Source organism: Python bivittatus, unplaced genomic scaffold, assembly GCF_059951505.1.
Source record: "Python bivittatus isolate LINGU-HERP-01145 unplaced genomic scaffold, Pbiv_v1 ctg000350_np1212, whole genome shotgun sequence".
In the NCBI taxonomy this organism is placed as follows: Eukaryota; Metazoa; Chordata; class Lepidosauria; order Squamata; family Pythonidae; genus Python; species Python bivittatus.
Window position 1 is genome coordinate 26,785,166 of NW_028277074.1, and position 13,369 is coordinate 26,798,534.

Genomic DNA, 13,369 nt, shown 5'->3' on the forward strand with positions numbered 1-13,369 from the left:
AAGAATTTGTTTTCCTTTCTATTCTGTATATGTTTAAATCAATTTTGTATATTGAAGATTCCACATTTGAAATGTTTTGTAGTTTTGTAGATACTTTCCTGTGAAACATACAACAGATTTGCTTATTTCTTTACAATTGACAAGGTTAGCTATGTTGTTTAAAATAAATGTTCTTGAATATCTAAAATAGTATACTGGATAGAAATACATAAAGTATATATTCCTTGTACAGTATATTAACCCTGATACACTAGGGTTGAATGAGTGGTAGAAGAAAACCTTCTTCTTAAAGATATATTTCCCATGGGTCTTCTATTATTAATATAATGATTTGAAAGAAGAGATGTTTTTGTTTGGAAAGTTTCAAAGAAATTAAGTCTAAATCATTTAGTTGGAAGTGTGACTGCACATTACCATTGTAGGGATGATATGCCTTGTCTTAAACCATCTCAAACAACATGCAAAGCTCACTGCGCAATTACATAGTATACATTCTAGGTTAGCCTTTTAACTTTTCAATTAATAAATGATTGTGGTTTCTTCTGAAAATGAAGACTATCAAATTATTCTGCCTAGCCATAGAAACATGCATTGTCTTCCTCTGGAAAAAGCTTTACAGCAGCGTTCGCTTTTGAATATTTACGTGCTGCAGCAATGATTTTAAAACAGTTGAAACCATTGGATTTAATGGCTCATAACTGGAAATATTACTGTCAGTGCAGTGCCTTTATTCCTTAGTTCTCTGTTGTTGTTGTTTTTACTGAAACTCTTAACATTGTTCCAAAATACATTGATTGGGCTAATCAACTTAGCTCTAGAAATTTATATTGTATTCTACCTTCTCTGAAGATGAATGTGTTATGAATCTTCAGTCACCAAGGCTAATTTAATGACCTATTAAAATACATATTGTATTATAGTTACTTACAGAATTCTGTACTTTAGAACTGATACTGTGTGCAAAATAAATAATGAAATGTAAGCATATCCACAATATATAGAGATACTGCAGATTGTTTTCCATATAGTAATGGAACTCTTTACAAATGTCAGATATAAATGAAGATTTTTGTGCAGATTTGTATATGATTCCTGGAAATATCTCACACTAATTACTGTATAGTCATATAGTGGCTAATATAATTAAGCAAGAGGAACTTGTTTCCAGAAGTTATGCTAAGGAAGCCAATCAGTTTGGAAAATAAACCTAGTAATGATATTCCTACTGAAGCTAGAAACTGACATGTACATGTTTCACTTTTAACTGCTTCAACCATAAATTGACACAATTAATTTTTCAACTTCTGATCTCATTAGTTTAGTTGAATTTGGCAGTGGATTTAATTGAAACACAAGGTAGAGAGAATGATTTGAAAAACTACGTTTTGAGACAAGATGTGCTCAATTGCAAAGGGTATGTCCTAATGATTACTGAGTACCCATTGTAATCTCGTGAGATGGAAGGTGACCAAATTTGAAATATAAATAAAAATAAATTGTGATTGATTTAATTATTGTTTTCAAATGAGTAAGGAGAGGCAAAAACTATAGAAGGAACATAAGGCCGGCCATTTCTATGGAATGAGCTTATTAAACTAATGAACAAGGACAGCTAACAGGTAACAGGAATTGGTGACAGAGTTCGAAGAGGAGATCCTCAACATTTTTTTTTCTCTAAGTCAAAAGCGTGCTTGGCTAATATGAGAACCTGAGACGGGAACAAGAAATAAAAGCATTTCTGTTTGTGGTGCCTTAAGAAACAGAAGTGAACTTAAATGGACATGACAAGGCAATAATGACCTGCAATACTTGTGGCATGTTTTTGTTCTTGCTTGAAAACAATTTGGCATATATTTGCAGCATACACAAGTTTGTAATGGTGCTTGAAGAAAAAATAGGTTTGCAGCAGTGAGTGGCCATATTTCAGCTTTTCAAAAAGATTTATTACACCAAACACCAATAACAACAAAAAGTCATTACCAAAGGAGTTGACAGAATAAATAACCTTCTACAAGGGAGAAAAAAAACAGGAAAGAAAGCAAGTCCAGTGGATAAGAGTGATAATCAGAAAGAAGAGACATGGAAGATAGGGCTGTTCAAACATTCAGAAGAGCTGCTTCATAAAGTGTTTAAAGTTGCCACATCCATGGGGAGGCTCACTTTTTTCATATGCATGCAGGCACAGCAATTTTATTTTTCTGATAGCGAAAATGCTGGTTGTACACAGGCAAGGTGTTGTAGTACTTGGTGAATTTTTAGTGCAAGAGCATATTAGCTCATGAAGTAGGCTGTTTCCCAAGGGCATTGATCAGAATGTGATGGAGTAGCTGCCAAGACTAACAGCACTTCTTCCTTATCCAATGCATGGACAAATGATACCACTAAGAACACATCACTTTGGCCCTAGAAAGAAGCTGATAAGCTTGGGCCTATCCTTTTCCTCCTTGAAATATTAAAGCAGCTGCATCCTTTTGGAAAGTTTATGTAACTGCACTGAAATTCTGACACTTGGAGGCCCAACTATCTTGAGTAGCATGGAAGCTGGTAAATTAACTTTCCTGAATAGAAATAGCTTGGAAACAATTATCCAGGGCTTATTAATTACTTTGTTACTAGACCCAAGTTGCTTATAGTAATCAGCAGTGATAAAATGTGGAATAACATTTGATAACTACCATGACATATAGTACAAAATAAGGTTACCAGATTTTAACAAGAATAACAGCTGAGAAAATATCTTGTCCGAACTGACAGAACTATGTTGATTGCCATTTTGTTTTTGATCCAACTGAAGGTCCTTGTGTTGAATTATTATAGACTGCTTGAATCTCAAATCATTAAATGTCTGTCTATATCTAAAATCATCTACTAATACTCTTCTTCAGATACTGTGCAATTGGAACAGGTTGTGATTTGAGTGGTTGTAAATGTGCCCCCCTCAACCCTTATGGAACTGCTCCTGGAGAGGACCATCTGCTACATACTCTGTTGTTCTTTGGGGATCAGAAACCTCTTTTAATCTCCCAGCTTTCTCTTATTCTAATTTTTATTATTTATTCTTCCTCTTCCTTCTCCTCCTCCTCCCTTCCTCCTCCTCCTCCTCCTCCTGATTAAACTTTTTAAATATGAATTGCCATGGAATATTTTGTGATGAGTTAGAATATATACTTTCCCCAAGTAAAGAAACCACAATGGGTCAGCTGGTAGCCCTGGCACTTATAAAGGCTTCCAGCTCTGAATGATGTGAAGTAAAAACTCTGAGGACTACTTCACTGAAATATCTGTCAGATGCTGTCAGTACCACTTGACTGCATTTAATACAGTATTCTACACTGAAAGTCTTCATGTGATTAATTTTGTTATCAATAAAGTTAAATTCAACATCTTACAAGTACCATCTTATTCTCTTTCAAATTTCATCAAAGCCAGCAAATCTAAAACTTGCTTGCTACATAACAATACCGTGCTAGACAGAATAGGTTCTATAAAGTGATATTTAGTCTGAATACTTTCCCTGCTTACGCTTAAGATTTTCTATTACTTTATGCTGGAAAGGTCAGAATGAAAGGGCTAGGGATAAAAAGGAAGATAACATCAAAAGTATAAATGGGACAGATTTGCAGAGGTGCTGGCCCCAGGATGTGACTTGTATGTATCAATATGAATGTAAATGACATAATGATTAAATGAGGGATTCAACAACTCACAAGAAAACTACACTTTTTTTTTCTTATTTTTAAATAGCCTACCTGATAATACATATTAATGTTAGTAATTTGTAGCCTAAAAGTGAACAAAACATGAACTTCTATGACACTTTTCTGTCTAGAATGGAGGCGTTTTTATTTGCCAGAGGTCACTATGAGCAATTACGTTCAAACCTATGTCAGTTATAAGTGATTATAAATGATATCCATCGTGCATTAATATATATATAAGAAATGTGTGAACATGCATAATATTGGTGATGTTAATATATCTTTGTATATTACTATATCTTTATCAATGATTGTTGTATGCTGCCCAGAGTCGCTTTGGTGAGATGGGCGGCTATATAAATTTGCTAAATAAAAAAATCAATCAATTAATTAATTAATTAAATAAATAAATAAATAAATAAATGTCTTACAAGAAAATAAGGTATATGTTAGCATGTATCACATTTTAAATTGGCCAAATCTGCATTGGCTGCACAAAAAAAAAAGTATTATGTAAATTATAAAAATCAATTTAATAATGGTACCCTTTGGCGTTTTCATAAAAATGAGTGATAATGTAATTTTTTAAAAAGTATAAATATTGATCTGGGAGTGGAGTTTCAATTTCTGTTTTCTGTCTACAGTTAATCTATTTAGGATAACAGGTTCTATACTGTCAGTGCCCTTTTTAGTTAAAACAGTATCATTTTTCATTCTGTTACATAGAGAGCAACACCATGGAAAAGCATTTAGGATATATTAAGGGAACATTCCTGGCAAAATGTCATTGCATTATCAGATATGTACAATTTCAGCAACATTAGATGGGTTTACATTCTAAAATTAGCTATATAAATGCTTCAACTATATAGCTGGTTTAATAATCTGACCTAGTGAAGAGATGAAAGGCAAAGGAATTTTAAAGAATAGCCGAAATACTGCTTAGGTGCTACTGACCAAATAGGACGTAGTTGCTTCTGACTTAGGTTTTCTTCTGAGAATCGTTGCATCTCAATCAATCCCATAAACAGAGGAGCTGTTCTTTGTAATGTGTACAAAAGTATTGTTGCTATTACAAAGGTTACTATGTTTGTTGTGGAAGATGGGAGGTAACTTGGAAGACCAAAACCCAACCTGGCTATTGGATTTCATATATCTCTGGATTTTATCATTACATTCATAGCAATTCATACATTACCTTTTAAAATATTTTTTTGTAAAAGAAAATGATTAAAACGGATCAGAAATGCCAGTCCTATATTATGTCTTCATGCTTTGGTTTGGTAATGTGTTCCCTTTTATAACACCAGTTTGGTCTGTTCTATAAAGAAATGTATACATTGGCAATTTCATTGTTTTCTTCAGGTTGGCCTGGAATATATGCAGCTCAGATACCTGTATTTTTGAATGATGAGATGCCTGTTTACAGAACAATCACTTTATCTGGAATTGTGAAATCACATAAAATCACCTTTGAACCCCAGCTTTTGATACTGACTCCTGTTCCTCTCAATGTTAAAACAGGAGCAGATGTCTGTATAATTCCCCAGGATTATTTAAGGTAATTTACAATTCAAATTTTAGCTTCTTCATTAAGTGTGATTGATTATTTTCTCTGTATGATTTCAAATGGTGAATTTATGCAGTTGATAATAGAAGCAACAGCAATAATTGCAACAAGTAATGAATTTCAGCTAATTTAAACCTTTTCTCATCAGCCTACAAAAAATATCTATTATAGATATTAGCCTGTTTGAAATCTTAGATTATTTGAATTTATTATATATTAGTCTGCAAATGAAATTATCCTTTGTGTTACTGCATCACACAGATTAGGTAGTGTGATTTTTTAAACTAATGGTTGGGTCAGGTACTCTTTGTTACTTATAGCACTAACCATTGAGAGATAATCTTCACTGTTGAGCAAATTAAACAACTGACTTCATAAAAATAATAAAAGAATAAAGTACAGGAAGCCATGACATAGGAAAGAAAGCATAAACATTATCCTGGTTGTATATGTTATTTGTGTTGTCAGTCAAATTCACCATCTTGCTCTTTTCTTTTTTAGTTTGTTATCATTTTTTAATTTTGTTTGTTAAATTGTGAGCTGCTTGAAGTCGTTCTGGAGTTGGGTGGCACCAAATCAAATGAATAAATCAAATAAATAAATAAATGGAAAGGACAATAAAAATGCCTTAAAGTCTAAAACGTTTCTAAGACATTAACAGGAATGCATATGACCTTTAGTACAGTACAATTGAGAGCCAGTTTGGTGTAGTGGTTAAATAATCAGGCTAGAAACCAGGAGACCGTGAGTTCTAGTCCTGCCTTAGGCACAAAGCCAGCTGGGTGACTTTGGGCCAGTCCCTTCTCTCAGCCCTAGGAAGGAGGCAAGGGCAAACCATTTCTGAAGTGTTGCCAAGAAAACTGTAGTCCAGGTAGTCACCAGGAGTCAACATTGACTTGAAGGCACCAAAAAATAAAAGCAAAAACAAAAACAGCACAGTAAGTACAGATAATAGGATATTAAAAGTGATAAAAACAAATTACTAAATTAATAAAAGTCATTTAATAGTAAAATACTGAAATTCTTACTGAAAACTAGACTATTGGGTGAATTTGTGTGTATGTAAATGTGTATAAGTAAAATCATATATTGATCAGTGATATCTGTGACAGGAGAAGAAACTTAGACACAATGTAAGAAACTCGGAAGAACAAAATAAAATTGTACATGGCTGCTGGGAGAAACCTCCTGGTGGTGTTAGGGTTCTGGTATGACAGCAAGGAACAAATGAAATTGTTCTCAAGGCAAAAAGGAATTTTGTTTGCAAGTGAAAGTATAAGGGTGGAGTGTAAGTTACTGTAAAAAGGGCATCAAACGAGTATGTGGGCTAAGGTCTCAGGTTCCTCCATAGTACAGGGGAAATTTTGATCTGCAAAAGGAATATTGTTATATCTTTCTTCTAGTAATGCAAAGAGCAAGAAATTAAGGCAGGCTAAAAAGAAAGTTCTGCAGTATGATGGGCAGGTGATGTCAACTAAATAGTTAAGGTCTCCTGCTTGTATACTGCCAACGATAGTGGCCAGTAACCTTTGGTATAACCAAAACTGCAGCACAGTATTGACATGTTAATGCTTTTTTAGAGAATAGTTAGGTATACCCAGAAGGGACACTTGGTGTGTTAAAACTCTTTTTGAAGAATCCATAGGTCTATTATTGTGTTGTGTAAGTTTCATCAGCTGCACAGTAGAGTGGATCCTCAGCTGCTACAAATTCCCTTCCCACTCTACCACCAGCACGCACAGGCAGCCCCAAACCCATATACCTTATTTCATAAGGTATAAAGGATGTGATTATGTAGGCATCTTACAAACGCTATGGCATCTTCAAGACTTGTGATTAATTGTTGGGTCTTTAGTGAATAATAGCGTCCCCAGATGACATTCTGGAAACATAATTACCTTCTTGGGTCAATGAAGCAAAGAAACATCTTTTAGGGAATTCTAGGCTGTCCAATGCAACATTTTTTTGTTAAGCTTATTGCCTTTCTGACTCCTTTGTAAAGAAGTATTATTGATGTGATAAAATACATTTGTTTGTTTGTCCAATTTATATAGCTGCCCATCTCACAAGTGACTCTGGGTGGCATACAACAAAGCTAAAATAATTAATAAATACCTAAAACAGTTATCATTACTATTATTAAAAGCATTAAAAACTATAAAAAACAAAGCTAAGACAAAGAAATAGTACGTGAAGGGAAGTTAATAATAATGGAGCCATCTCACTATTCACCAGTCCCCTGGGGTCCCCAGGCCTGATGGCACAAGCAGATCTTGAGGGACCTGCGGAAGATGAGAAGTGATGGAGCCAATCTCATCTCAGGGGATAGAATATTCCATGATGTGGGCACCATAGCAGAAAAGACCTGCCTTCTAGGGCCTGCTAAATGTAGCTCCCTCGATGACAGAACCCGTAACGTGCCCTTTCTGCTGGGTCTGGTGGGATGGGCAGATGTAATTGGGAAGAGGCGGTCCCTTAAGTAACCTGTTCCCATGCCATGCAGGGCTTTAAAGGTCAACAGCAGCACCTTGAATTGGACCTGGAAACAAACTGGTAACCAACGCAGCCTGTGAAGCAGAGGTGCCATGTGCATTCTACCAGAAGCACAAATAACTGCTTGCACTGTTGCATTTTGCACCAGCTGAAGTTTCCAGATAGGCTTCAAGGGCAGCCCTATGTAGAGCTTATTACAATAGTCCAACCGAGAGGTGACCAGGGCATGAGTGACCGTGAGTAGGGCCTCTCAATCTAGGAATGGCTGCAATTGGCATACAATACAAAGTTGACCATAAAGGCCCTCCTAGCCATTACTGCCACCTGTACAGTGAGCAGGAGTCATGAGTCCAGGAGGCCCCCAAATTGCGCACAGAATCTGTTTGTGGCAGTGCAACCCCATCCAGTACCAAATATGGCGTAGTCCTAGAACCTCACTTCCTCAAATCCAGCAGGTTCAAAGCATTCCCTGATAACTGGGCAAGACTCCATCCTAGCCCCCTCCTCTGGACCTGCAACAAGGCTAGCATCCAACTGCAAACAAATCCAAGCAATATTGGACAGATGCTGAACAAATTCCTCTGCAGGTCCCTGCAAAAAGTTCCCCAGGCCCCCTTTACCCAAGAGGGCTCGTGTCACCCAAAACAGGACTGAGGGCAGCAATCTGTGGACACAATAAGGGTGGAGTATTGCCACTTCACCACCCTTAAAGCCACAAGGTAGGCCTTAATAGCAGCTTTATCCTGTGTTTGGTCAAGTTTGTCCTTAGTTGAGCACCAGCGATGATCCAGAGGTCTCTTTTCCTGCTTCATCTCCCTCAGCCCCTCCATAAATCATGAGAAGTGATGTCATCCCTGAGAGGGGAGAGGTCGCATGGACAAGATCTGATCCAATGCCTCAACTGCCCCCTTATTCCAAATGGCAACCAAGGCTTTGGATAGACGATGCAGCAGATCAGCTGCAACAGCCCCCAGCTCCCTCTGAAACCCATCTGGGTCCATCAGTCACTTGGGGTGGACCAATCTAATGGGTCCAGCCTCCCTGCAGAGGATAGTGGGGCCAGAGAATCCCATGGAATCAAGGCATGATCTGACCATGACAAGGGGGACACCAAAAGCTCCCCCAGTTGCAGATGACATAGCCACTGCTCCAACAAGAACACCAGATCCGGTGTGACCATTGTCCTGTGTTGGGCTCTAGATGACTGGGATAGATGCCCATGGCCATCATGGTGGCCATGAACTGAGCTGCCTCAGACCCACCTCCCAGGGAGGGCAGATTGAAGTCCCCCAAGACCATAAGACCGGGGAACTCCATTGCCAACCCAGAATTGGAGTCCAGGAGCTGAGGCAGGGAAGTTGCTACACAGCAGTGAAGCTGGTATAACAGCAACTATCCCAACTGATCCCTAGAGGCCAACTTAACATGGCCTCATATCCAGTGACTTGCAGGGCAGCACCCTTGAAAGCTGTAAGCGATTTTTGTATGACAATCGCCACACCACTATCCATGCCCTGTGTTTTCATCTGGTGCCACACCTGAAACCTGACTGCGGAAATCTCCAAAAGGGCCACTCCCCTTTACTGGCCCAGCCAGGTCTCGGTAATACATGCCAAGTTGGCCCTCTCATCCACAATCAAATTGCAGATGAGGGAGGCCTTATTACAGACTAACCTGGCATTTAAGAGCTGCAGCCAGAAGCCATGGCCTCTGAGAGTCTGCTGCCTGGGTACAGGGGCTGAGACCAAGGAGCTGGAGTGCGAAATCTGAAACAAGTATAAAACATGGTTGAGGTTTGGCTTCTCTTAATACTGTCTCCATTTTTTCTTATTTCACTTTGCCACATCGTTAATTATTTTCTACTAAGCATTGTCAGTTGTCTTCATTTGACATTTCATAATGCTTAAAGCATTCGATTTAGCAGTACGTATATTATTAGTGTCTTAGTATTTTCCTTAAGGACAAATAAACAACTATATTAAAATCTATGACAGACTGTCAGTGCCATTCTTATCTTCTATTTCAATCACAGTACTGAATCTAAATTTGCCTTGGTGGAAATGCAAGGAAAATGACCTGGGTTGCTTACAGTATATTCACTAAATTACACTGATTTATTTATCAGATTTAGATGCCACCCAAATCCAGAACATCTCTAGGTGGCTTACCTTAAAAAATGGAAAACAATAAAAAAGAAATTCTGTGTGTGGACAAACGCACTCCCTATAACATAAAACATAACCATCAGGGAGAACAGCCAAGTTTTTAAAGGCTTCCAGAATATCATCATGGTGGAAACCAGATGGATCTCTAATTGTGGTGGGGATATTCCAAAGGGCAGGAACCATGTCAGAGAAGGCATACTTCCTGGGTCCTGATGGATGGCATTGTTTGATTCAGGGGACCCAAAGTGATCCAATTCTGCCTGATCTTACTCGGAAGGGTAGAAACCATGGGAGATAGGTGATCCTTCCAATAACCTGGCCCTATATATTTCTTTTCTGTTTCTATATATTTAGGTCAATTACTTTATTCCTCAGATATTGGCAACACAGATTCAAAGAACGATTCAGCTCATTTTGCATGCTTTTTCAGACTTTGAACCTAAGTTTCTTAAAGCATATGGAATCGCACCATTCAGAAAGGAGGAAAACATACCCACTGAATATGATTCAAGACCTTGACCGCATCAAAAGTTGTTCTTTGGGCCAAACATTGAATAGAATTCCAAACTAATTTAAGATAATTGGCATTTGGACCCAACAAAAGAAAATTAACATTATTTTATTGTACCATGTAGGCTATTTCACTTTATATTTTACTGCTTAGGAAGTTAGAAATATGAACGTATAATTAAAAATGCATCAAGTTAAATACAACCTTCAGTAACTTTCCTTTAGATCTAGCTATTTTAACACAGCATCCTTAGTTGATAACTTACATTTTACTGTATGTTTTTCTTCTGAAAACTACTATTTTTAAGTCTTGTTATTTTGAAATTTCATGTCTTACTGCCTTGGTTTTAATAGGCCATCAGTTTTACAAGTTGAAATTCCAGAACTTGACTCTGGAAATTATGATGGTAGTGATGGTACCAGTGCTCAGCAGACTCATCCCTTGACTGTGGACTTTCCGGAGGGCAATAGGATTGAAATAACACCAGAAGGAAACAGTATTGGATTCACTTGCCGTGTCAATTTCATTTCTTCAAAGCCATTGTCTTTTTTGAAGAATTTATTCTTTGTTGATGGAGAAAGAAACAGGTAGCTACAATATAGCTTTTTAAATACTGAAGTAACTTAAGACATTGACAGGCCTCAACATGCTTTTACCTATCTCTATATGATATTACATGCATAATTTGAAATGTTTTATGTACCCATATTTTATTGCTAAAATACTAACAATTATTGGCTAGTACAAAAGAAATGGTATAATATTACTTTCTTTAGAAAAGTGTCAGCATTTACCATCTGCCATGGATTCTGTGTTCAAAAATTAGCGTATAATACACGAGGGGAATTATTCATTCTCTCCTATGATATAACAGGCCTGAATTATAAATGAACTGGCGATGGTGGCCTATGTAGAAACTCCATTTGAGCTTTGAATTGAATGATTATTGTAATAAACCTTTACCATTAAGGATATCCAGGATCAAAAAGTAAATATAAGATTGTCAAGATTTGTCACTGTTATTGGTATACAGAAATTGAACTGTAGCTGTAGTTGTTATTACAAGGAAATCAGTATCATGGGGGAGATACACATATTTGAAAGAGATTTGATCAAAAGAGGCAGTGCTACATAGTATTCCAGTTTTTTAAAAAAATATTTAACTTAAAAATACAGTGAAAAGCAGTTTTGGTTTCCCAGCTTCCAGCTATTCGGTTGATTTACAATCCCCTAATAACTTTATGTTCCACAGTGAACAGTTCTCCTCCCTCCAGAATGACAATCTGTTGTAAAAGTACTGGAGACAAGCATTTTTTATTTACTTGCAAGCATTTTGGTATATATAATATAGTGTATGCAGTTTTGCATGGAGGCTAGGGCAGTGAAGAAACTGAGAATTTAATTGTATAATTCTGCTAATGGCTAGGAAATATTCAACTATATTTTTAATGAAAGTTACTTTATTTTTAGATTCTCACTTCAGGTGGCTGCCACAGCAGAGAATTGTCTTCTTACAGTGTATCCCTACTTGGCCTGCCACCTTACTGACCAACAAATTGTCTTGGAAAGTGGTGAGCAGATTCTGATCTGTTTATACATTATTCTGATTAGTATTACTTCAAATATTTGACAGATTGAATATGCCGTATCACGATTCTGTTTTTGTTGTTGTTGTGGATCACCAAAAGTCCTTAGATTTTACACACGTACACCCTGATGCTTGGACTGGTGAGAGAGTACTGTACACACTAAAATTTGTAAAAGTACATTTGAAGAATAATAAATGATTGAGAATGCTAAAATAGAGGTTGATAGACATGAAACAGTGGGATGAAATGAGGAATAAATTATGTACATGAAGTTTAGAAGGGATATTAAGATTAGCTTTCTAGTTTTAAAAATAATTGCCTAATCTAAGTTTTCTAAAATGCTAAAATGTAATTCAGAAATATAAAATAAGGATTAATAGTTTGTTGATTAAATTAGAGGAATGTTGACGTATCTTAATAATTGTGTTTCATTGCTAATTACAGGCTAGTGCTTTAGCATTGTAGTATTTAATGAATTTTCACTAATTGAAATAGTTCTTTTTTCTTATTTTTTATTTAAGAACATTTATATTCTTACTTTCAAAACCTCAAAGTGGTTTACAGCAATCTCCAAATAATTTCCTTAACATGTAAAACTCTTTTCTTCCCAAACATGCTTAGATGCTAAGAATTTGCCATGAATGTGATTATCATTAGCTTATGTTAGTTTGAATTCATGATATATTTGTACATAATATACAGCTAAACATTTTAGAATGTAATAATTTAGGATAGTGAACTGAACCCTACATGATGGCTTTTGTGTGTGTTTTCATCATACTTAGATTCTAGTAAAATAATTTACAGCACTGGAGATACTTTGCAGCATCCGTGTTACATTCCTGGAACATGTTCACAATCTTCTTCCAGTACTTTCGATCCAGTTACCAACTCTGCTTATGAAACTTCTGTTGCAGGTATAATTTACAAATGATCTCTATAATGAAGAGATTAAGAAATATGGTTGAGCTTCTCAAGAGTTATCTGGAGATACTAAATTCTATGCTCCTTTCTGAGACTTGCAGCTGGCTATAATTAGCACGCTTGTTGTGGGATATCTATTTGGGAGGCCCCATTTATACAGCAAAGAAAAGTTAATTAATCAGATTTTAATTTGCTTAGGCTTGTTCCTGGAATCAAGTTTCAAATACATACTTAGGCACCAATATCAAATAGTTCCATCTTTGGAACTAGATGCTATATAACTTTTTAATGAGTACTTTGAATTCTGCTACACCAAAATAAAATGGATATGCCAAAATAAATAAGTAAGTAAGTAAGTGAGTAAGTAAGTAAATAAATAATCTTTTGATATAATGGAAACTTTTTTTCTCGTAAAGAGT

At 36.3% G+C, this 13,369-nt stretch overlaps 1 protein-coding gene across 1 annotated transcript in view; it reads left to right on the forward strand.

Moving 5' to 3' along the window:
• Positions 1 to 13,369, forward strand: part of CFAP47 (cilia and flagella associated protein 47) — a 212,668-nt gene that overhangs the window by 47,586 nt on the left and 151,713 nt on the right. Inside the window, exons 25-28 of the mRNA XM_088144456.1 lie at positions 5,064 to 5,259; positions 10,791 to 11,024; positions 11,908 to 12,008; positions 12,812 to 12,943. Of these exons, the coding sequence (XP_088000582.1) occupies positions 5,064 to 5,259; positions 10,791 to 11,024; positions 11,908 to 12,008; positions 12,812 to 12,943 (663 nt within the window). The remainder of the gene's footprint in view (positions 1 to 5,063; positions 5,260 to 10,790; positions 11,025 to 11,907; positions 12,009 to 12,811; positions 12,944 to 13,369) is intronic.